Source organism: Gallus gallus, chromosome 9 (assembly GCF_016699485.2).
Source record: "Gallus gallus isolate bGalGal1 chromosome 9, bGalGal1.mat.broiler.GRCg7b, whole genome shotgun sequence".
NCBI classification, from domain to species: domain Eukaryota; kingdom Metazoa; phylum Chordata; class Aves; order Galliformes; family Phasianidae; genus Gallus; species Gallus gallus.
This window is the reverse complement of record NC_052540.1, coordinates 23,524,852-23,551,216: the sequence shown is the minus strand read 5'-3', so window position 1 is coordinate 23,551,216 and position 26,365 is coordinate 23,524,852. Positions and strand designations below refer to the sequence as shown.

Sequence of the window (26,365 nt, the reverse complement as noted above, 5' to 3'; positions counted from 1 at the left end):
TTTCCGGCCTCGTTGGTGCAGAACGTGAGAAACTCCTTGGTCCGCAGCAGACTGAGGGCAACGCACCGCTTCAGTGCTCAGAGCAGAGCTCAGCGGTGCACTCAGCGCTGCTCAGAGGCAGCTGTGCGAGCCGCGCTGTAACAGTTTGTGCCGCTGAGACACAGCGAGCAGCAAAGCGGCCCTGGGAGCACCGGAAGTGTTAAAAGCGAAACTGCAATCATCGCTGATGCCCAAAACAACTCATAATGAACTGCGATGCAAACGTACAATGCTTTTATTTTGCTAGGAGCCAATCACTGAATTAAAAGTGTATGCCTTTCCCACAGAACAGATCTTTACTCCAAGCATGGTTCCCTGGGAAGCACGGAGCAAAACCCTCCAAAGGGAAAAAAAAAATAAACAAAAGAACAACAAATATGCATCCAAAATGTTCTGATTCATTTATGTATTTTTTTCATGTATGAGATCAGAGAAAAACATCTTAAAAAGCACAGAATCAAAGCCTCGATACAACAGGCTGACCTGTGTGTGTGCTTCTGATAAATATGGTCTGCTGCAACGAACTCTACATTAAAAACAAATGCTCACACATCATTTAACAAAATGAAGCAGTACATAGAAAAGTTTAAGTGTTAGCATGTACAGGGATGCAGTATATTAGAAAACAAGTTTACCACAACATCCCTATTTTTCTGCTTAAAACTGACATTTTAATCCTCTCTTTCCACTCCAACACATTCATTTTCAAACAGGCAAACCCAGCACCCCCGAGTGGCATCCTGGCAGTACTCCCATGGCACAAGCTGTAATCTCCATTACTAGGAAGAAAAGCTGACAGTGTAAAACATCACTTCTACCTTAACTATGATTTGGTTCACAACCGAGTAAAGATCTGACCTCAGATTTTGGTCACTGACAGCACTGTTTCAGGTAATAGCACCCCCCTGTTCCAACAGTGATTTTATCAATAGGAAATAATATGGAAATGTAGTTTCAGATGTTTTGCCTTTTTAACTCCTCTGAACCTTGGCACACAACCACTGAACCACAGCTGACAGAGCAAGCTGCTCGTCAGCTCTCTAATTCTGGGTATCATCAGACTGCACCAGAAAATGGTATTAGTTCTCATTGCAAGAGCTGTCGCCTCCAGCTGATGAAAACCAGTGCAGCCAAAGAGCACCAGCTGCCTACTCTGCATCAGCTGAACACCCGACCTGCCTGGAATGTGATGCCCTATGACCCAAACTGACACTGGTACTGGCAGATGGACTAACTACATTTTCTAAGCATGACCTAACGATGTGCCATTCCAAGGGAATCCCGCGAGAATGTGGCTCTGTGAATTATTCCAGCACTGAGGGCCTGCAGTCTACCTGGTCATAATGCAGCACTGGAGAGCAGCCTAGAAGTCAGCACTGGAGCCAGGTGCCAAAAATCTCCCGTTCCTTTGCTAAGCAGTCAAGTGTGTCACTACAGAACGAAGCCTGAGGACATCCATTTGTTATCAAGGCTGACACGCCAAAGACATCCTTAAAAGAGAGAGGTTATTCATAATTACAGTAACACTGCTGAGCCCTGCCCGGTCCCTTGTTTGTTGGAAAGGAATTCCTCTTACCTGGACGCTGCTAGCTAACATTAAAAACAAAGCAAAGCCAAACAAACAAAAAAAACAAAACAAAACAAAACAAACAAAAAAAACCCAAATAAACAGAAAATATCCCTCCCCCCCTCCCCAAAAATAAAAGAAACGTAGTGACAATTCAGTAATTATACTCTGTGCAGACACATCTTGTTTTATACTAAAAAGAGAAAATACAAAAAGAGCTGCTTTTCCCTCTGTAATACAACTTCATGACTGTAGGTCTTTGCCTTCCCTCTCCTGTTCCAACTTTTGGTGTGTGCCTTTCAGTTTCCATCTTTTATATACTGCACACCAGCTGTGTGTCATTCACAGGGCAGTTTACTGCATCAAGTTCTTCCACCACAACTTCTGCTGAACACCAGTGACTCACCTTCTGTATATCCCAGTCTGCAGTGACCCTTCCCACTAAGGATCAAATTTTGTCACATAATCATTTGACTTCCAAACCTTCTCATGTTCCCGTAACTTAATCTCTGACCTTTACACCTACATTCATGCAACCAGATGGAGAAAGTCTTCAGTGATCAATATTACAGCGCATTGGTAAGATCTTACTAAGTATCATTAAATTGAACAACAGCCACTTACACTGAGTGCCATACCTCTTGCTCTCTCTGCATAGCCTGGATTAAGCTCAGAGAAAAGTTTTAGCGCCTTCCGTAAAAAGACATATTTTTCAATATTAAAGACTTAAATTCATAGATCATAAATAATATAATTTCAAAATACTTAAGAATTCTAGGACTTCATTTGCATTTCAGGGGAAGTGTATGCTTAATATCCTTGATGCCTATTCAGTCCCAAACCTCTGAAAAAGAAGTATTTGTAGGGAATACAATACTTAGAAGTGCAAAGAACACTGTGCTGTGTGTTCTGTACACTGATTACAGTAAGTGACAGACTTAAGAACTGTGCAACCTTACCAGACCAGTAACAACACTGCTTAGCTTTGCCCTGATAAAGATAGCATCTTTTTTTTCATGTATAGAACTACATGTACAGTTTGACATTGTCAGTTTAAAATATTACTAGAAACAGTACTACAAACATTTTTTTCACACTACATGTGACATTACCAAGTTGTGACACATTTTTCTGTCCTGACCTCAACAGCACATTTTTGCATTTAATTGCCATGTATCATTATATAGGAAAAATTGTTTGTTCATGGGTTAAATTACAAAACTGTAATGCCTAATATAATAAACGTCAAAATCTAAAATCTACTAAAAAATTGCTGGTTTGTAATACGTTGTTTTATTTTAAAAAGGCAGCTGTTAGTACCAGTTGGATTGTTTTACAACACTGTAGCAGTGTGAAATTGTTGCTAAACAATACTGGTACTTTCAAAAATGAAGCATAGTTATTATCTGGAAACTATACAGTAATAGACTGGAAAAAAAAGAAAAAAGAAATGTCAATAGTACTTCTTGTGCCTTTACAAATAGATGAAAATTATCGTGGCTGATATGGATCAGATTTAATCTATATTCCATACAGTACAGTTTTCCTAATAATAATTAAAAAAAGATTTTTAAAGCTTAAGTAAGTTGATAAAAAAGCCTCTGATACTATTGTCATAGATGCAGTAATAAAACTGCTTGCATGGTCTGATGCTGTGCAGGTTCTGTGAACCAAGTGACCCAGTAGTTAGCCTTTGTGATTCATTACGGGTTTGTGATGTTAATCAATACCTAGAAGATCAGTCACAGGCGTGCACAAACATCATTCAGTTTCTGTCCTTAAAGTGAAACATTTCTGCCTGATTTGAAAAGGAAAACACGTAGTGTATATTTCCTAAAGGAGGAAGAAATATATATTTATATATGTATATCTCTATATGTATTTTATATTTAAGTTAGTGTCAGTCAAATCCAGGCAGAGATTAAACCAACCATAAAGATGACGTAACAAAAGTCATTAAGGCAGTGATCTCTCAGGATTTTCAGATATTCTACCTCTATCTAAAGAGGGAAAATAAATGCTGAATTGCATTTCACGCTCAATCAGCATTAGATGATGGGTGATTACAGCCATGTAAGGAAGGGCTCATTTTTGCTGAGTACTGACTCCACATCATTGAGAATAGGGATCAAGTCTTCTGACTCCAAAGTCCCAAGATCAACGTTTGTTCCTGGAAGACAGTCGAGGAAATCAGGGAAACGCGTTTGTTGTGCATTTATGTTCACTGTTGTTTGTGCTACAGTTTCTCCTAGAAAAATAAAAGAAGAATATTTGAAATTCCAAACCTTATGGGTAATCTACAACAACACAACTGATGTAAAAATTCGCTTCCCCATTTCCCGTAAGCACTTCTAGCCTCTACAATGTTACCTAAAAAAAACCTCACTATGCAATTATAAAACAGTACTAGCTATAACTATATGTTATTAATATCATTACACTTTAAGCTAACTCAGGGTATTCTACCTGTATCCATCTCATCTACGTTGCTGAGGAAATCTTCAGGTGTCGTTGGTATACTGTAGCATCCTAATCCCAAGCCACTGTCTGTACTCTGTTCCCTGGAATGGTATGGCCCACTGTAAATTGAAACATGAAAAAGCCTCAGTAATGGTGTACTGTTAGACATTGTCCCCGACCATGTCGTTTGAAAAGACAGTGCAATAGGTTAGGTAGTAAATACTGAGTCATAAAGCCTCACATTCTATTCCTGGCTTCCAGTGCAGTCACTTTCATGATTGCAAATTCAAAGTGACTGAAATGAGGTCATGTTAATTTTGAAATATACACATGTATATACACGTCTCTAGACAAAAACCGTTCTGATAGCCTGAAAGAAGTCAACTTATTTATACTTACGTGATCTACCTAGAGTATTCTGCCTGCACATACATACAGTACACTTCAAACCACCTGCTACCATTTGTTTGATTTTTCTACAATTCCTTCAGGAAGGGTAAACTGAAAGATTTCAGGTCATCCACTATGCTGTACTCCTCTTCAGAGTATGTACAAAAGAAGATGATTTAGGAAACTACTTTAGAGAGACAGCTTTAAAAGTGTGAATTGTCTAATGAAGAGGACGTGAACTTGCCTGTTCAAGAAAGGATCGGATCCATTGTTTGTAATAGATCTCATATCTTGGGTCATGGCAGCTGTGCTCACGGCTGTCTGAACTGCGGTCATGTTTTCAGAATCCATGGGAAGCTGCCTGCACAATGCAGCCTCCTGAGAAGGCAAAGAAATATAAGGGAAGGAGAGTTATTCCAACAGGTCAGAACCACTGCAGTCTCATAACAAGAAAACAGGTAATATGTGTCCACATTTTTATTCAGGAAAGTAATTCTAAACAATAAAAGTGATGATTATTTGTTTACACTGGTGAGAAGAAAATCGTGACGTTGTAGACAGGAACTGTCCTTCATACCCACCTGTGCTGCAGAATCTACTGGAGGCCTCCCACAGTGAGAGAGGCTTCCAAGAAAGGTGGTTGATGCCCAAAGCCTGTCAGTATTCAAGAGGTATCTGGCTAACACCCACAGTAACAGGCTTTAACTTTTGGTTAGCCCTGAAGAGGTCAGGCATGTAGACTTGATGGTCTTTTAAGTATGTTCCAAGAGAACTGTTCTACTCTGCTCTACTCTACTTTGTTATCTAGTTGCTACCAGATGACATATTTTGCTAGACACCAAAGCAGAAGAAGTTAACTTGCAATCCAAAAGCATTTAACAAGTCAGAAAGACTACTTTTATGCAGCCAAGATTTTGATCCAATAATTTTTATAATGAATTCTTTGCTTAATAATAAGTGCCTGCCTGATCTATATCTCGCATACTGTCTTAAACATTACAAATGAGACTAAAGAAACTTGTTTCAACTCTTTGTGAAAGTTAAATCCTCCTCATTTTATCTCTGTGAAACAACCATGACATCTAGTGGTGCAGAGCTCTAATACAAATACTGTTTTGCTCCACACGGATATCTCAAATGAACATCCTAGGACCCTAAAAATAATAAAGCCGTATCAGTAAACCTAGCTGACTCAGCCTAATTATTATTACAGATTTTTGGGAAATAAGAAAAGGAAATATTTCATTTAGTAGAAAACCATTCTCCACTGAATCTGTAACTCATCTGTTCTCTCAAATACAGTAAAAAAAGACAAACAATTTTTTGAGTTTAGAGTGGGATGTTCTACTATGTTTGCAATTGATTTGTTTAGGGAGGAGGATTAATCTGGTCTCTTCATGAATAATGCAACCACCATTCATTGGAAACCAACATATACTGGTGCCCATTATCATAAAGTTTTATTTATAGTCAGATTATCAGTATATTCACTGATAAATAATAATATGCATTAGATCATGTGATTATTTATTAAATGCTAAGAATAAAAAGAGTGAAGATTTTTAATAACTTGCATATGGTAGCTTATGTATATCAGTTTGTTTCTCAAATGACAATACTATTGGTGATGTTTCATATATAATTAACCTGGCCGGAGTCTGTGAAAATGTAACAGCTCAGAAAATGGGCAGACCTGCTTTTTTTAACTGTCTATATGAAGATACTGGAAATATTTTTTTAACATATAACACATAAATAGCAAATGCAACAATGTAAGCAAGGCTAATGCTAGTAAGACGGACAGACAGAAAGAAAAAGACAGACAGAAAGAGGAAAATACTAAAAGATAAAGGAAGTCAAACAGTCAAAATGAAGCAGGATAGATTTAGCTAAGATTTACTTTGCTGAGGACCGACAGAGAAATGAAGTTCATGTTTCTGATACTCAGGCAGTGCAAATTCACATCTCCCAGGACACAGCTCCCACTAATAAAGGTAACATCAGAACAAAGGAAAAAAAAAAAAAGCCTTTCCCCTTGGGTTGTCAACATGTAGAATACATGTTGGTTACCACTTTTCTGCCACTTCTGAAAATCAAATGCTATTTCTAAAAAATAAAATAACAAGGAAGATCTTGGTCTAGATCCAAGTATCTTTCTCTTTCAGAATATTGTAACTATGTCTTAATTAAAAGAGGGAAGATTTAGTCTGGACATAAGGAAAAAGTTCTTTATGCTAAGAGCAGTGAAGCACTGGCACAGGCTGCCCAGAGGAAAGCAACACAACCTACAAAACAGCAAAGTATAGTAAGGATTTCTGAAGCTCCAGCTCCTGACAAAGTGCACTTGCACATACGATCCAGGTACACTGCAAAATGTAACTCCTGTGGCAGTACGAATGGCAATATTTCAGTCACAGGCTGTGACAATATTCTCTTAGTCATTCTTACCACCTCCTAGCTCCCAAATGCAGGAGTGACTCCTGTTGGTCAGCAGAGACCATCCTTGGCCCTTAGTTCACAAAGGACCAAGTGCTAGGGAACTAAAGCATAGGTTTAAAAAATTAAATGTGATTTTCAAAATAAATAACACCAACAAAAACAAGCAAACCCAACCCCTCAGTGCTCTGACAACATTAAGGCGTGACAGAGGGCTCTGACAGCGACTGTTTGCAAAATCTTTAAAAGCTTCAAAGGATTGCAGTATATTGAATAATTCAGCGTCTCTGAATACAGCTTGGATGTCAGCTCCTTTTAAGCTGTGTGCTAAGTGAATCTATAAATTCATTGTCACAGTTCCTGGAATCCTCCTTGGCAGAACTGAGCTGAGCTCCATGATCAGTTGCCAGACAGTCATTTCAAGCTGGGATGTGATGGTGTCTGAAGGGAGTTTATTGCTAGCCACTTCAGCTCCTTTTCTGTCAGCCCTCATTCTCAGGGCAGACACTGTGCAGTAGCTAGACATTGCCTGTGCCACCAGTGGGTCAGTCTGTGCGCCAACCTGTGCAGTGGAAAGAATGCAGCAGGAAAGTTTCCTGTTCAGGATGTAGCATGTCAGTGAGCTTTACTCTTCAAGAACAAAACAGTAACAAATCTTCATCTGCATCCCCACGCATCATTCTCTCTACAACTGCTTTTGAGCCCCTGTACCCTTCCACGCCCACACTTATGGAAGAAGACTGGGAATCAGAAGACAACATCTGAGATGCATTGCCCTTCTGTGACCATCTCTTCCAAACAAGGCAGAAGATGCACACACAGAGAAGGGTGCTGGGATGTCTTCCCAGTATGGCCCTTTCAAGATTTCTAACTGACACTGCTCTAATGACTTCCACTTCCAGGAAGCCTCCTGAGCAGTAAGCATACTCTCCCTTTTCCTTTGGAAAGCTGAAAAAAAAAATAGATCAGTGAGAAAGAAAGTTCTTTTTGGAATGACAAAACTGAGTAAGGAAACAATTAAATGGAAGCTGAGTCATACTGGTGTTCCAAAACACACAGCCCTTCCTTCAAGGACTCGATTTGCTGTGCTGGTGGCTGTACCAACCAACATGGTAAACAAATTCCTCAAGCAGAGTGCCTCCAGCACTGCATGCTCCTCCAGGCTGGGAGTGCTGCTCCACCCGAGCAGCTGCAGCCAGGAATGGCTGCGGGGAGCCAGCAGCTGCTGCCTGGTGGAAAGCGGGTCTGTGACCTGCTGAAAGAATTCCTCCTGTCTTGCTCAAGCTCTCTGCACCTCCTTGCAGCCACCTAGCAGCAATGTACAGAGTTCACTCAGTTTTTCCTTTAGGTAGGTTATACTAAAAAAGCATAAGCAACAGTGAAGGGTCTGTCCCTAGAGGGATTTGCCACATCCTTCTGAGCTGCTGCTCAGGCTGATGGCAGGAAGGGCACAAAATTCTGTTGAAAAGGATAGATTTTATATCTTGCTTTCTGTAAGTGGTGAATATGTCGTTCTCTAAAAGCTAAATCAGTTCTGAAAATTTTAGTAATATGAAGGGATACTGTCCTGCTTTATATAATGTGTTGCTCAAAGAAAGACCATAGGCATTGTAAAGTTGAAGGCTTGAATAAGCACTGCATGGCTGCGCTGCTGAGCATGTATGGGGGATAAGCAGGCAGGGATACCAGCCCTTGTGTTAATGGCTCAACTGTTTTGATGCTTAATTTGCTGTTGCCCTGAAGGAAGAATGAGGAAGAAAGTAAAAATAGCGGAACGTTATTAGCATGATAACAGTATGACAAAACTCACACCAGATATGCCCACTCTCTTCCATCTCTGTTATGTTCTCTATTATGTCCTCAGTTCTGGACAATAAAGGTGAAGGTATGCACCAGGCTTAAGATTACCAATCAAGTCAGAGAATAGCACAGTGTCATTCTATATGCACAGATGATGTAACACAATGTAATTCCCATAAATTAAGGGTAATGGAAATTGAGCATGGACAAAAGACAGCATCTGCACAGTTTTCACACTCAAACCTGAACCATAAAAGTCAAATTCATGACATGAGTCAGTAAAACATCTCAGAGACATTAGCAGACTTGTATCTGCCTTTCACCACTGTTCAGCAAGGGCACATGTTTAGCTATGAGGCTGTTCCCATTCACCAGAGATGATGGGAATAACCACATGTAAAGATAGGTAAATGTTACTTCAGGATTTGTAAAAGGACATCATTTTAATGGTTTATTTTGTTTGCTTCTTTTGTACAGCTGCAAGAACTGCATATGATTTTTCTTAATTTTGTAAAACATCGTTTCTTTAAATTCTTGTACGCTTAGAGGAAGGAGGCAAAAGAGAAAAATGCAAATATGAAGTAAATACATCATTACAGACTGTTTATACAAATATTCTTGTTACAGTGAAAAAATGAAATGTTCTCTGTCTTTTCACGAAGACTCCATTTATATTCATTTTTTGTTATCCTTACCTAAAGCAGTAGTTATGACAAAAAGCAACAATGCTACTACTTGTACCTGGTAAAAGAAATGTTCTTGAGCAAAATAGAAGCGTATCCTCAATGTTACCTGTCGCAGTAACTCCTCCTGGCGCATCCTTATTCGTTCCCTCTCCATTTGGATACGCTGGAGTCTTAACTTCTGCTGCTGCTGCTGCTGTGCAGTCAGTGCACTGGGCATGTTCAGCAAGCCTGGCTGTGGAGTCTGAGAAGGACAGCTTTGCTGTGAGATGGATGTGTTGCCTGTTATTTGGTGCTGGTGATTCATAACTGTGGGAAAGAAAAGAAGTCACGAGAGACTACGTATAACTGTACTTTAAGAGAACAGAGAGCCCAGGACGCATGTTGCTCATCCACAGTGAATAAGGCATTATTTGAACTACTTTACTTCTAATGACTGAGATAACCGCTCTACTTGACAAGACTGCTGCTAGTAATTGCTTAATAAGTGTCCTGTAATATTTTATAGGTGTTTAAAACATGAATACTTGTAATATAACAGGTGTTTATAATAATCTTTTGAGCAACCTGATCTAGTGGAAGGTGCCCTTGCTTATGGCAGGGGTTTGGAACTAGGTGGTCTATGAGATCCCTTCTAACTCAAATAATTCTATGATTCTATGATCCCAGCATCCCACTGATATGCAGCAAACGATATGCAAACTTTCTAATTGAAAACTCTACAAATGTGTGCCTGTGTTATGCAGTGGGGTAGCTAAGTGATTTCTTAACATTTTCTTTATTGACAGATCTAAATTATTGTAAAAATATTTGTTGGCACAGATAATAAACTGTGTGTGTGTTTTCCACCACTATGAAGGAGATGCACACTTTTGATGACATGGAGATGAGAGATGTTCCAGTTCCAGGTAAGAAGCAAACCTAATAGGATGTTCTGCTCCCTGGCAGGCTGCAGCCTTCCTGTTCTGGTTTAGGCTGGGACACAATCATTTTCTTCACAGTAGCTCGTGTGGTGCTGTATTTTGGATTGATGATGAAAACAGTGTTGATAACACACTGGTGTTCAGCTGCTGCTGAGCAGTGCTCACACAGTCAAGGTGTTTCTCCTTCTCACACTGCCTCCCAGCAAGGGGCGGGGGGGGGCACATAAATCTGAGGGGAGAGCACAGTGGGACACGTGATCAAAGAGATATCCCATACCAGATGGGGATGTGCTCTGAAAGAAAAGGTGAGGTGAAAGAACGAGGGAAGGAGGATATTCAGCGTGATGGCATTTGTCTTCCCAAGTAACCATTACCCATGCTGAAATTCTGTTTTCCTGGAAAAAGCTGCATATCTGCCTGCTGATGGGAAGCAGTGAAGGAATTCCTCCTTTTGCTTTGCTTGCACACACAGTTTTGACATTACCTCCACTTTACCTTTAAATAAAATGTATCAATTATCAGAAATGCAATATTCTTTGTGAACCACTGGGTGAATAGTTCTTCATTTCCTCCCCTACCTTCACATTTCCAGGAAAAAAACAAATAAGGTGCCTGAAATCAGTTTGAATGGTAAGTGGTAGTCACATACTGCTTTAAAAATGCATTGACATTCTTGCAAGTATTCTTTCACTAATGAGGTGATGGCATAATTAAGAAAGCTTCTCTTTTTTAACAACACCCTAGATAATAAAATACTTCTCAGAAGAACTACATTATCTTTCTTCCCAAATAACTAAGATTTGTTTCTTCCCTCTTGTCTGTCACTCATTGCTTTTACCATATAAATACCGAAATCTCAACGCAGTTCTCTGCTTCTCAGAACTTGATTCGTATGCTGTGTTCACATCTGACATTGTGGGATACAGTACAGCAAGCACTCTTGGAAGTGTGCACTGAAAGAAATGGGTTGACAATTTCACAGTCTGAAAGCTCTCCAAGCTTTCTGCCAGATCAGGTATTGTCTGTCATTCTGCAATTAGAACAAGGCAGGTATGCAGGCATTGGGCCAGGATAAATTTTGCCACACTTCATTAGGCAGAAATATTTACACGTGCTTGCATTGGATCTGAACTGAATCTTTCATAGAATCATAGAATGAATCATAGAAATGGTTTGAGTTGGAAGGGACCTTCAAGATCATCTAGTTCCAACTCCTCTGCTGTAGGCAGGGACATCCCTCACTAGACCAGGTTGCTCACAGCCCCATCCAGCCTGACCTTGAGTGTTTCCATGGAGGGGGCATCCACAGCCTCTCTGGGCAACCTGTGCCAGTGTCTCACCACCCTCATAGTAAAGAATTTCTTCCTAGTATCTAGTCTAAAACTACCCTCTTCCAGTTTAAAGTCATTTTCTCCTGCCCTGTCACTACGTGAGCTCATAAGAAATCCCTCTCCATCTTTCCTGTGGGCCCCCTTCAGGTCCTGGAAGGCTGCTATAAGGTCCCCCCAGAGCCTTTTCCTCTTCAGGCTGAAGAGCCTCAGCTCCCTCAGCCTGTCCTTGCAGGGGAGGTGCTCCAGCCCTCTGGTCATCTTCTGGACCCTCCTCTGGACCCACTCCAACATCTTTCCTTCTGGATGACCCAGTATCACATCGGTCCAAGCACTATGGGGTCATCTGAGAGTGCAGTCGTGATATTTTAGCTTCAGTGGCAAATTCAGCTCAAGAAATAATCCAAGCTAAAAGAAGCCCTGCAGTAATGTAACCTTTTCACTGACTTAGAGTATGTGTGGTCCACAGACAGCTGTATCCACACAAATGACATCATGTTTCCTCATGAAACCGGGGTATTGACTGTTACCACCTCTTCCACGCTCAGCTGCTTGCTCCTGCCCACATGTTATCCTTTTACTGGGCTGGCCAACGCATTTCTGTAGCTGCATAACAAACTAAAAATTGCTTGGGGCTAGAAAGGTATTTTCTAGTTAGACGGGTTCCTAACAAAAGTCAATGGGAAGCCGTGAAAATGTTTATGCTCAGCGAACACAGGAGAGCAGATGGGAGAAATAAACCAGTTGCAGGGAAGAGGAACAATTGACAAAGCCAGAACTGATTAGTAACTTTTCAGTTGCAAATCTCTGAAGGACAGCAAACTGCAGTGCCAAGAGGGAAAGGCAGGAATGAGAGCTGGGTGCAGGAATCAAACTACTTTTGTAATGGAAAGCTTTGAAATGCAGTGTGTCTAGTCTTATTCCAATTAAAATAATTAAGAAATATTATAAGTACGATTATATGAACTGTATCAGTGTAAATCTGGTGTTAAATTTCCAGTACCATAAACACTTGGGCAGGAATTTAAGTCTTCTCACATGCATAAACATGTGTTTAGATTTTTGGCATGTCAGTGGTTGGTTGACTGACAGAACAGCCACACTCAGAATCCAGGCTGGCTGCGCGATTACCACAGTGCAGTCAGTCTTACAAACAAAAATTGCTTTCATCTAAGCAGCACATAAAAATGATAGAACCAGGCAAAGTTAAGTGAAAATGAATAGCCTGTATGGTGAGTCAAGGCTAGAGCCTGAGTTGTAATATCACTTGTCGTGGCTGCCTACAGCTTTTGCTTTATAAAAATCTCACTTCATCAGTGGATCTGCACTCATGGGTAACAGCTGAAAGTATAGATCCAAGAAGGCAGAGAACAAGATGATAAGTGTACATGGAGAAATATTTCTGCCAGAGTTATGGTCCCCAGTAACTCTCACAGTCATTTCTTCTCATGGGGACAGACAGAACACCTTCATCCAGTCAGCCCTAACTCTTACAGTAGCTTCCTTTCCTTTCAAGCAATGCTATCCATTATTACATACGATCAAGGAATTACAGGAAGCTCAGTACAGAAGAAACAAGAAATTTTGTTGTTTCCAAGAAACAACAAAAATCCCACTCTACTTCCAATAAAAGTGACTTACGTCACCTGGAGTTTTCAGTGCAAAAGGTACACAGAAGGCAAAAGAGTAAGAGCCATCCTCAGCCAAGTCCACCACCTGGATTATTTGGTTCTGCTCCTCCTTCTATCAGTACCTTTCTCCTCAGAGGTACGTAGGTCTAAAACCTGTGGACACAGGTCCAGAGAGAAACAGCTCTGTTCAAAACTGCCACTAATTGGAATGGAATTGGGTAGTAGGAACAAATTCAACAGTTGTCATTTGAACCTCCTGGCACTGCATTTCCCACCATCGTGCACTGTTACCAAAATTAAAAAAAAAAAAAAAAAAAAAAGGAGAGAGATTTGAGAGATTCAGATTCAGGTAACTCTTCATTCAGCTTCAATATCAGACAGCAACCTTCGTAGCACACTAACAATTACGGATAGACTCCGAAACATCAAGTCATCAAGTACAGAGAAGTCATGCATCCATGCTTTCAAACAACTACAGATTGTTCTGTCAAGGTATCTTCTAGGGCATTTTATGATAAAGTCTAACTTAAAACGAAGCATTAAATCGATATGGTGATAAAATCACTTTTTTCCTAATCATTCAAAACCATCTGATAAATACGGAGATGTTAAGACCTAGGTTTTAACCTTATTAACCACCTAACAGCATCATTCCACTTGAGTCATTCTTGAGCACAATCACAGTAATGTCTCACAGGTAAATCATATAGATGGCTTACTTTTGCAAAGACACATCTAGTTTTCGTGTATGTGCATGGACACATAATGCACATTATATCAATCTAACCCAGCTCAAAACAAGTATTAACTGGAAATAATGATAGTATAAAATGGAAACTATTATGTGATTCAAAACAGAAAACAAAATGAAACCAAAATCTGGGGCATTCTGCCGTGCCATCCACAGCAACTGCTGCCCTCAGCTGGTCTAAAAACATATCCTAATATATCCAAAATGTTACTAATACAGTAATAAAAAAAATAACTGAAGAATAATTGAATAACGGCAAGTTTCCAACTACTCTTAGGCCTCAGTTCCACTGAAAGGCACTGCACATTGTTATGTCCAAGCCTTTTGTTAACATGTTAAACTTTAGGGCTTTTCTTTATCAGCAGTTTAGGCACTACGGAATGTGTCCTCTGCAAAACAGACTGTCCCAATGGTCTTCGAAACTTCTGCACTGCGGAAAGCACTGCTCATCTCCTTCCTGGGGGATACTGTGGGTCATCTCAGACAGAACATAGCATCTCCAGTTTGAAGCAATTACACAGGATAAATCACGAGGGCAAAGCCATGCTCTGCTTGTAAGCTGAGGTTCTCGCTTCTCTCCCTCACCATATGTAGGCACCTTACAGCCAACGCGACTTTCCTAAGTACAGTTCTTGGCCCACCTTAGATGCACTGGCTACTCACAAACTCCAGCCACTCTGTGCATTAGGAGCATGTCCCAATCTACGCAGTTCCCTGATATCCTTCTCACTGTTGCACACCAATAGTGCTTGAGGCTGAGTGTGACAAGGCACACGCCTGCTGTCACATTATCGATGTGTGACAGCAACCAACATGCTCTCTGGAATGCATGTTTTCCAGAAATGATGTACTGCAGAACATACTCCTGAGGGGACACAGTATGAGAAGAAGGTTCAATGAGCTGTTTCCTGCAGAAGAGCATTGCTGTTTCAGCTGGGCTAGACAATGCTTTGCAAAACCAGATCACATATATATGCATATACATATATATATGCACACAGATTTCTCTATGTGTACAGAGCCCAACACAGAAGATAAAGATGAGTAAGTGGAAAAGATGTTATGGGAAAAGTGAACTAAAATGACTGGAATAATAATATTGGGTATAATCTCTAGAAATAATACAGATGTACTGGATAAACTATAGAGACAATAGCTTATGGGTAATCTTACGTACATTAAGAGTCCCTTATTCAAAATAGGAAGCATCCATGTAAAGCATGATCGTGGCTCTCAGGAAAGACTACTTACAGAAAACAAAACAACTGAGAGGAAAATGTCTTCAAACACCAATGAAAAATGTAACTGAGCCATTCAGGAAGATGATCAAAACAGTAAGCACCCACAGCACAGAACAAATGTATTGGCTCCAGCTAAAGAAACTGCTTATTATGAGACAGGCAGTCTGAGAACGTCGTCCTGTAGGCAAAAGAAAGACAGTGATCAAAATTTGCAGATTGCACACAGTGAACAAAAGACTGTGAGAAATAGAACCACTTTGTATTTTTTGGTGCCAGAAATACCCTTGGGCAGCTTATTGTGTTGTATAAATGTAGTGATGGTTGGTATCAGTCATTTTCAGTGGTTTGCTATTGCACAAGTAGGCACATTTACAGATTAAGCAACCCAAAGACATTCTATGTCCTCCTGACTTATCTAAGACAGAAGTCTTTCCTGTTCATGGTGCTAAGAATCGCATTCAGCACCAATATCCTCCAGGGAGGTCAGGAGTGAAATATAGTGAATTTTCAACATGCCAACTATATGGTTTTATTTGGGGTGTAGATTAATTCCGTTCCTTCTGCAGATGAGTACTAACCATACCTAATAGGCGTGGATCACTGCTGTGCTATACTAAGGACACTTTGGGTCTAGAGGCAACTTTATTACCTGTAGGTGGTGCAAAGTCCACGCTAGTAAATCTTTTCAGGCATGCAAACATATCTAAAGCATCTTTGCAACATGCTTCCAGAATCAGAAGTCCTGGAGAGTAAAGGACAGATATGCCAGTGTGTCGTTCAACGCGGCTTCTCCAGAGGCACTTAAACGCCATTTGATCACCAAGCAAAGCCTCCTGGAACCCAGAGACCACAGTGCAGAGCCACTCACTTTGTTCTGTGGAAGTGCATTATCACGAGCTTTGAGAGGGCCATACCAGCCCTGAGCTAGATCTTTGTACAACTTCAGATGTGAGGTTCTCTGCACAATGCTCGTAAGATAAAAAAAGACAGCTATGCTGTGTGAATGCAGACTGGTTTACACTAAAAACTGCAGCTTCCTACATCAACAGCTCTTAACTGAGAGAAACTCTGACATGACAAAACCAAAGGACATAAAGAAACATTCAGGTCAAAGAACATAAAAGTTTAGCAAAGATAAATGATGTTCACAGGTTCTCCGCAAACCTGGTTGTATCTGGAATAACTGGAATAAATGATGCACAGCAAAGAAATGCGGTGACGTTACAAAGCCAGAGGCAATACAGAGAGGTACTAGCAGTACTAACACTAATACTCCAGCACTCTCAGTCTTCCTAAATGTACTAATAGCCCAGAAGTTCTGCAGTTCATCATAGCAGTTATGGTCACCAAACGATGCATCAGAAAATCTAAAGTAGTAGTGCAACATACTTAAGCTGCAACCAGGAGCATTTGTCACTAAAGTCCTGACAGATCAAGAAAGTGCAAAACATCCTTTTGATTCTCTACAGAATCAATACCATTCAAATCTGTGGCCACATTTATTTCCCAAGCAGTTGTGCCACAACTTACAATCACTTAAAACCACTTCCCCCTTTTTTCTCTAAAGCTCCCCCACCTCCCTGTCCTATTTTTTTTGTGCACAACGTTACATGTAGCACTGGGTAGGTCTTACCCTGCAGAGCTCTCTACTTGGGCAAAAAACATGACCAAGCAGAATTCCAGACTCCTCAGAGGATGTGCAGAAAAGAACAATCACATAGTTATAGTTATTACATGACCAAGAGTTTTCACTGCTTTTAACTTTTGACTGTGTGAGTTCTTCATACAAGAAAGAAAAATATTCTTGGAGATGACAGTAGGTTGCTTTTCTTGAAGGTAAGTTACAATGGTATGCATCGGGAAAACAATAAATTATAGTACCTGGAATATCTTTAAGTGGGTTTGGTATGTCTGATACTGGCTAGATTTCAAATTAATAGGGAATCTTTAAGTACACTAGTTGGAATGGAAAGAATCCCAGCAATGGAAGAATTACCCACTGCGGTACGCATGCAAGCTCATTTTAAGAAAAGTCTTTTACTCCACTGCTTTTCCTGAAATTAGCCCAAACTGTTGCTTATCCTCTTTCATATTCTTAACTGAATCAGAGCCAAAATCCTATACTGAAAAGTTTGATAATGTTTTCTTGTGTGTAGCTGCTAACTCTTTGACACTGAAGGTTTGAATGAGCCCAGCCAAGTCAAAGGAAGATCTTGTGTCAACAGTTGTGAGCAACCTTAATGGCACAACAACATTCTACAGATCTCTGTTTCATATGATGTAATCTTATGCCACACTTTTTGCTACCTAATTGGCTTTGTTAATATCTGCTACTTTGTATTTTAATTCTGAATTTATATTTGAATGCCATTAGGAACATAACAGAGTCTGAGTCAAAAAAGAAAAACTCACAGTTGTGGCTCCAACTAGACTGCTCAACATGCATACTGACTCCAATTCATCTAATAAATCAGCAATGCTTTAGCAGCTTTGTTCAGCCTGTGTTCAGACTTAGAAACTCTGCACTGCTTCTAAGAGGTCCAAGGCTAACTGAGGTCTTTAGTAAGCTTGAATTCCCTAGACAGGGTTTGGCACTCCCACAGGAACATATCTTAGGTTCTGCAAACAAAGGAAAAATCTAAAAAGCTCAACTCCATCACTATAGAGGAGATTGGTTTTAACATAGCAGACGAAAAGTAGTCACCATTCTAGCAGACTGATTCAAGGTGCCCTTGAATTCAATTCCCTTGGGAGAAACAAATTTGTTTTGCAAAATGAACCAAGTCTCTTCAATAAGCGGCTGTTACACAATTTTCCAGCTCAAATGAAAGCGAATAAAAATGTGGAAATAATAAGTTCCAAACATGAAGTGTGTGGCCACAGTTTCATTGCAGTCCATGGAACTGCAACAGTTTAGTTCACATCTCAATTAATCCTACTTTGGATTAATTAATTGTCTTTTTCCAGTTAGATGAAAAATGAGACAATTCTTTGCTTGTTTTTTATGTAAATTACTGAAGGTATTCTAGTGAACTAGTTTTTCTGACATTGTGTCAGACTTCCCTGTTATACACTAAGTTCTGGGCACATGCTAAGCAAGGATTATTTTGAGGGTAAGGCAATCTGCAAGTTGCAGAAACCAAAACATGCAAATGTAAATTGTTTCTGACATACGTGTTGAACTGATTGCACCAGCTTTTATTATTTTAGTGTCAAAAGTGTCTGGATGCAGTTCTGGACCCTTTTCTCTACTTTGTTTATGGGCAGCTCAGAGCCTAACTTACATCAGCTGCCAGCGCCAGGTGTCACGCAACACAGTTTGATGAAAAACACATGTCTATAAAGGTTAAAAAAAAAGAAGAAAAAAAAAAAAAGAAAAAAGAACACGGCTATATTACAGTTTTGACTTAGTCACGACATTGTGAGGAAAAAAGGACTGAGCTCCCCTCCTTTTCTCTCTCTCCTTCTGCCAACAAAGAACTGCTTGTTTTGCTTATTTCCCAGAAACAGTGTTAGCCTTCCAACAAGGTCAGCAAAAAATGCTGCTTTTCATTTCTAGTGCATTTTGTTCCAAAAATCTGTAAAGTATTAAACCAAAAAGTTGTACTATCCCAGTACAGAGAGTCTTTTATTCAGATTTCTGGGCTGAAAATAGCTACACGGAAATTTCTCAACAGTTCCAACTGTTCTGCTCTGTGATACACACATGTAACTGATTTTTTAAGCTTAAAGCTTAAAAAAAATTGCAGGTGCTCCACTAAATCTAGGATTTAGCAGGAAATTATTTAGAAGATTGCAAATTTACTCTGTAGGAACTTAAGCACTTCTTTTTAAACAATGTTTTAATAAGTAACAACAAATAACAGAGGAGGCCGCTTGATGGGGGAGACACCATTAATATTAATGACCAATTACTAATGGCCATTGCTGTTTAAAATATCATTACATTACTTTTGCTTTCAATTGTTCTGTGTAATCTTTAGCTTTTGCATTCCGCCTCCAGTCTTGCATTGGCACATGTTTGGATTATTAACCTTGAAAGGAAATGCTCACAACAACAGAAACTTCTTTGTATTGAAATGTAAAAAAAATGACAGATTTTGAAAAAGCACCAAGAACTCTTTAAAGCACAGCACCCCTTGACATTTCACATTTACTAGACGGTCGGTTGCTGGTATAAAGATGTGTATTCTTTGAGACATGAGCATTTATTTTACCTCATATTGAATTTAATTCCCATTCATCTCTACAGCTGCTAGCCCCTGTCTTTCAAACACAAGTAAATTCTCAATTTGAAACGTGCACAATAAATTACTTGTTGGAGGTTTTAACCACAAATAACAAAAAAATACTATTTTCCAGAGCTGTGTTGTAAAACCATCATTCCAACAGAACACATAAGTCCTCTACAACTGTTTCAGCTCTTCTGTAAGTACTTTCATTAACCAGAAGCAGTTGCCAAAATTATTCACATTGGCCATAACCAAATTGTGTCAGTTTGTTTCAGGATAGACAGCAATTAAAAATGACCTGAAACACGAAGCCTTTCCGCTGAGCAGGTGATGAGTGGGTATGGGCTACACAGAAGGAAAAATGTGTTCCTCCCTATGCTACATATTTGTAGCCAATCTCCAGGCAATGCAAACCAAGTCTTGCAAAATCCAGACCATTTAATGTACTCCTGTTATCACTACAATACATACTGCCTGTTTTCAAATACCTTGGGAGTTTCTTATCTCCAGATCACTTTGACACAGTAACCAAAACTGTTTTATCACCTTCAAACAATACTAACTACACCTCTTTTATCCTGGCAGGATATGGAAACCTTGGTTCATGTGTTTATTGATTTAAACGGGAATACTGCATTGTTTTATTGGCTGGATTTCCTGGCTGATTTCAAAAAGAAAGCAGATGCAAAGTGCCATAACTCCCATTTGTCTTCAGACTCAGTTAAATTACCTTGAGCAATGCAGATGAGTGCTGCATTTTTAAATTCATGGACAAATCTATATGACAATGGTTATCAGTGTTAAGAGGCAAAAAACAAATAAAAAAAAACCACCATCACCAAAACACATGACATGATCCCCTTACACTGCTGACTGCTGTAAAGGCAGACCAGCTTCCTTAGCTTGGACTTGGGCATTTCCAGAGAACAGTTCTGTCACTTAAGTCAGCCAGCAGTTTGGCCATTAACTTGGCTGCACTGCAGCTGCTCTTTCCTTCCTTTCATTCACAGGAAGTCCACAGAGCTTGGTCTCCTAATTCAGGAACCTATATCTGATGCTTAAAATAAGGCTGCACAGATACCTCTCCTTCCATACAGGGTCTTCAGTTCTACTGCACTAATTGAGCTGACTGGTAGTATGCAAGCAGAATTTTAGCAAGCAATCAAAAATTCTTTTCAAACTGGGCAGACCAGAGATTCACACAGCACCAAAGTAAACAGCATTTAGGAAGCACTTATAAAGAGGTGAAAAATACAGTGCTTCTGATTGTCTTCATTTAGAGGCTGATTATTTACCATGTGGCATTCCAACAATGAAACAGTTTAAGAACTGCTGTTAATTTGGTCCTTTCCCTAGTATATCTACCTACAAACTGCTTTAGAAGAAAAAAAGGCAAAATATTTTAAAAAATCAGACCAAGCAAGCCTGAATATTTGCTAACAATGCTTGCAACGATGAGCTTTCAGTATGAGACAGATTTCCCCTTCCATCCATGAAACTTCATTTACTTTAGTGGTCTTCTGTAACTAAACACAAAAAAACCCACCTAGCATGTATTAATCTTACGCAAATTTATCAAGATACATCAAAGAAAGAAATGCCTTAAGATGCCTTTGTTACACAACATTTGATAAGCAGTGCTTTAAATGTTGGTGAGAAAACCAATACTTCTAGTGCTATAAGGAAATCAGTATATATAGACAACATAAATCTAAACATAAATGCTATAACCAGTATATACAGACAACACAACTCCACAGTAAGAAGAGAAGGTAGAAAAGAACAGTGGATTTTTTAAGGTACATCTATCAGTTTAACTTTGACTACACATATCTCTCAAGTATAAACATATCAGGATGTGGTATCTCTTAATCATCCTGTGCTTTTGATAGAATGCTTGTATGTGCCTTTATACACTCACTAGCAAAGTTTGCTCATAGAAGTTTATAAACCAAAGCAACAAGCTGTACGGAACACAGCATATTTTCCGTCTCTTCATCAGAAGCACAGTGAGGAATACACATGTGTTACTAATTGGAAGTGCAGACCAGTATGCAGACCTGGAATACTTAAATCCATTTCTTGTAGGTGGCACATCTTCAGAAGGAAAACTTTTTTAATTTCTACAGTATCAAAAAATATGAAGGCAAAAGACAGATGCATAGACTTCAATTGCTAAAAAGTTCTAAAGTGGCGGCCAGAAGAGTGATTTAGCTTATTATCCAGTTTCCATTTCTTCTCTGACGTCTGTAGGATATTGGCACCATCACTTCTGGCTAGAGGTCTCACCACCAGACCAAAGAATTGCTCCATGCAGTGTCTGAGCAGACCCAAGAAGGCAACTTTAGAAGTAACACTGTTGTTTCACAAAAGAGCAGGATAATATCTCCCTTCCATTTGACCAGTATTATATCAGAAGAGATACATTCACCTTACGCACTGGAAACCACAATCACATCTATTTTAAACAATCACATGAAGTATTCAGAAGCCACTGCATCCTATTTAGATACATAACTACTTAGTATAAGCACATTAGAAATTACAAGATTGTGCTGATGTATATCTAATTAATTGTAATCTAAGGACATGGAGTGACAGGATGAAAGGAAATGGCTTTAAACTGGAAGAGGGTAGTTTTAGACTAGATACTAGGAAGAAATTCTTTACTGTGAGGGTGGTGAGAGACTGGAACAGGTTGTCCAGAGAGGCTGTGAATGCCACCTCCATGGAAGCACTCAAGGCCAGGCTGGATGGGGCTGTGAGCAACCTGGTTTAGTGAGGGGTGTCCCTGCCTACAGCAGGGGGTTGGAACTAGATGATCTTGAAGGTCCCTTCCAACACAAACCAATCTACAATTCTATGATTCTATGTGATGCTGAATTTAATAACAGAATGCAGAAAGTGCTACTCTACTCTGCAACCAGACTTATGCTCCCAAAGGTGCCTCACAGAAAACCACCAGTATGAGGAAAAAAGTCACCAAAACATTTTGACAAAAAAAAATTTCTTGATTAATTAAATATGGTACACTGTGGTAACTTCTGCACATTTGTAGGGAACTAATGTTTAGGAAATTCCATCACAGACCAGAACCATTGTGCTAAGCACTGTTTGAATACCCAACTGTTTAAATACTTTGTCAATAAATGTGAAGAGTATTGAATGAAATACAGTCTGTATGTGATGTGACAGATTTTGAAGTCTATGGAAGTGCACCTATTGGGCATCCCAAGTCCCTTCAAGAACAGACTCTTAATTATATGTTAGCGTTTACTTCTAATCTTTTGTATCCTAAGACCTTCCTTCAATATGCAAGTATTTCAGCACATGATATGCCTCTGATAAATCTTACTTCACTTCTATTGACAAACAGGGAAAAAAGCCTATTGGACACTATCCCAACTCATGGTATATCCTCTGTTTTTTAATGATAGAGAATTCAACACGTCAGTGTAAACTGAGGAGCTGATATGAAAAAATAAAAAAAACAAATCTGCCTCCATACTGTTCTTACCTATTGCTCATTTCAAAATTGGTCTCATCAGTGGTCTGAAATAGCACAAGCAGCCCAGCTGTTAATTTTACCAAGTAGAGTGACACACTGCAGTAAGCTCTTGCCTGAAGGATTTTCCTGAGGTTTGTTCTGATATCTGCTAAGGATACAATCTGTTGCTGTCTGCTGACTCACATAACATAACCAACAACGCCTTCATACTGAACATATACAAGTAGGACAGTTGTTGAGAGAATGTAAGAATTTTGTTCTGTCATGACACCGTCCCACCCAGGTCATTCTATGACTCTATGATTATTTACTTCAAGGGGCAGCATAAGTACTTATTAACAATTCAATAAAGAAGTAAAAAATTGATTTTGTATAATTGTTGTTGGTGACCACTGTCAGCCAAATGATTACTATAGTTTTCTTGGAATGTAAGAGACAAAACTGATGAACCAACTGCGCATGAATAATCATGAAATTATAAGACCAATTTACAAAAATGAACTTGAACACCAATCTAGCTTATGTTTTTACGACTATTTATTTGACCTAGTTTTGTGACCTTCAGCCTCTACGCTGACCTATCTGTTCCTCATTTTCTTGAAAGCCAGAGCAGTTACAACTCCTGGGATCTGAACTGCAGAAGCAAAAAGTTAAAGTTATCCGTCTTAATTACTTATAAAAAATGTTTTCTTCCATTTATATCTTTCATATTTTCAGATTTTCCAAGGTTTTTTTTCCTCTAAGATTCTGGCAAAACCAGAGGAACATAAATTGATGCTTAAAGCTAATCTTGACGTGCTAAAAAGGAACACCAAAAAACCTGCATGTTAATTCATACCGCAAAATAGACCTTTTACTATTTTGCTAAAAGTAGTTTCTATTAGAAAGTAGTTTCTATCACAGAATGTATCAACGTAAAATAAATAAATAGATAAATAAATAAGTAGATAAAGGAGGGGAAAATAAGAAAAAGAAAGAAAGGAGGGGAAAAAAAACAACTACCACTACGAACAGCTACAAGCTCTGACCTTAGGAAACACAGGAAAGCCTGCAGACACATTATCTAATGTAGCATGTGGTGCAGTAAGCTTTGAAAATTATCTGGTGGAATTGTAGAGGCTTTATATCACCTCTGAATGAAAAAGTATAGGAAGGGTTCATTTTCCTCTGTTCATCATCAAAAATTTTTCACAGAAGACCAAAAATAAAATGCATGACGTGTTAGAACTTTACTTCAAACAGTGCGAGTTCACTTGCTGCCAATTCTACAGAAGGAACAAATAAGAAAAGAAAGTAGAGAACATTCTGTTTGGCTTGATGACGGAGTCAGAACTACCCCTTTTAAAGCAAAAATTACTTTGGGAAACATATTAGTAAAAGATGGCCCTCCCCTCTTGTTCATATTTCCACCACAGAAATGAGATCCAGTACTCACCGAGATTTGGCTGAGACATTGCCATAGACCTCTGTGGTACTGGCGTGGAAGTAGCTGCGGGATGGTGGCTCATGTGATTCAGTGGTTGGTTCATAGTTTTTCGAGGATCTTGCCATGTTGTAATTTTCTCTATGTGACTGAGAAAGTGAAGATAAAGCATAAGTTTAACAGAAAATTCCCATGTACGTTATAATACATGGTTAGGCATAAGGCCATGAAAGTCCTATTTGTGTTTCTAATCCCACATTTATTTCTCCTCCTTACCTCACACTAACCCATCTGAAACTATCTACCATCTTGCCATTTCTGTAGCCCTTACATATGTTCTCCTGATTATCTCCCCCCCGCCATCCTGACACCTCACGTGCTACTCCTGATTCAATTACTGTCACTCGAACAAAAGATGAATCCCATTATGATAGTGAAAATCTGTAACAGATACTCAACTTGTAGACTACTTAACTGTTAAAAAGTTGCTCACTCTTTTGTTAGCAGTTCTTTCTACACATTCAAATACAGGGTTGTTTTCCATGCACCAAAGGATGCTCATTTTGCCGAGTTTTGAAAATGCAGCTGTTCTGCCAGAAACCACTGCTTTGCTCCTTACCACTGCAGGAAAACTCGTCTGTATCTCCAAGAATATCAGAATACATTCTCATTGCCATGAGAGGCAGATGACATCAGTACGACCGGTGTGTAACTGCCAATTTCGCTGCAAAGTTACCAGCAGTTTTTAATAAAGGTAGTCGGTGTAGGTCAACAGTGTATCCACCACTCTCCATAGGTAAAGTCTCACCTACGTACATAACGCTGAAAACCACCGCCAGATAACTAACACCTGAGATTACTGTAACACATCTTTTGTCACATTAAAGAGATGAAGGGACTGTGTTTTAGTTGCACCTGAAGGTTCTCACTGAAATGTATCAATTTAGACGCCTACCAGAACAAGGACTCAAGGATGAGCATGTAACTCCCTTGTAACAAGCAAAGTACAAAAAGAGAAAAAAAAAAAAAAACAAAGGAGCTACCTGAAAGCAGTGGATAGCCTGGTACCTACCCTGTGACTCTGCTGCACCTGACTCCATCTCGGCATGCCCTGCCTTCTGCCCCAGCAGCCAGCCAGGATGCTGATCACTGGCTAGATGCAGTGAGGCTTTCCTCTGCTATTCTAAAGAGGAATGCCTTTCAGTAGAACATATAAGGAAGGATAAAGCTTCTAAAAGCTCAATGCCTGAAAAACCATTCCAATCCACCATTGATAAAGGCAATGCCTAACTTCCCCCTTACTGATCTCAGTCTCAAAACTTCTTGCTTCTTTAACCTATGGTTGCATTGTCATTAAAGCTGAGACCACATCTTCAGACTCCACTGACATCCAGCAGCACTTTACAAGCAAGTTTACATCTACTGCCATGTTACCATGTTCAAAATCTTTACTCTCTATCGCTGACCTTACCAAAATAAAGTGAACTACAAGCAGGAAAAACAAACAAACATATCCACATTAAAGAAAACAAAACAAAACAAAGAACAATCAGAACAAATTTTTAAAGAACAGAAAAAAGCTGCACTGCCTCTAATCAGTTTGACCGTATCCCTCTCCTAATATTTTACATGCAACGTACAGTTCCAACACTGCAACTGAAGATCACACTTTCACTTCAACGCTTGTCTACAACTCAGCCTCTAAGCAGCTGAGTCACTTTCTTTTATCAAAGCTATGAGCATATTTACTGTATGTAATCATTGCTATTGACAAGGAAATCATCCACCATTTTTTTCTTGCTAGCACTGAATGATTTCATTCTTCTCTCACTGTAAAACTTAAGCACATTTGAGACTTTTCTTCTTTTTATTTTTGTACTATTTTTCAAGTACAAGAATTCTCATATCCAGCTCAGTTAAATGATCTTTCTTCCAAAAGAAGTGGCATTCTAA

General features: G+C 39.4%; 1 protein-coding gene across 2 annotated transcripts in view; it reads right to left on the bottom strand.

Annotated features, from left to right (window-relative positions):
• Positions 1–251: 251 nt before the first annotated feature.
• Positions 252–26,365, bottom strand: part of WWTR1 (WW domain containing transcription regulator 1) — a 43,667-nt gene continuing 17,553 nt past the window's right edge. Inside the window, exons 2-6 of one of the 2 annotated variants that reach the window (XM_040705990.2) lie at positions 24,425–24,561; positions 9,434–9,684; positions 4,701–4,834; positions 4,073–4,185; positions 252–3,854 (exon numbers count right to left, since the gene is read on the bottom strand). In XM_040705990.2, coding sequence (XP_040561924.1) covers positions 3,670–3,854; positions 4,073–4,185; positions 4,701–4,834; positions 9,434–9,684; positions 24,425–24,561 — 820 coding nt within the window. In that variant the 3' untranslated portion in view covers positions 252–3,669. The remainder of the gene's footprint in view (positions 3,855–4,072; positions 4,186–4,700; positions 4,835–9,433; positions 9,685–24,424; positions 24,562–26,365) is intronic. The other variant, XM_003641786.5, reaches the window with a different exon arrangement.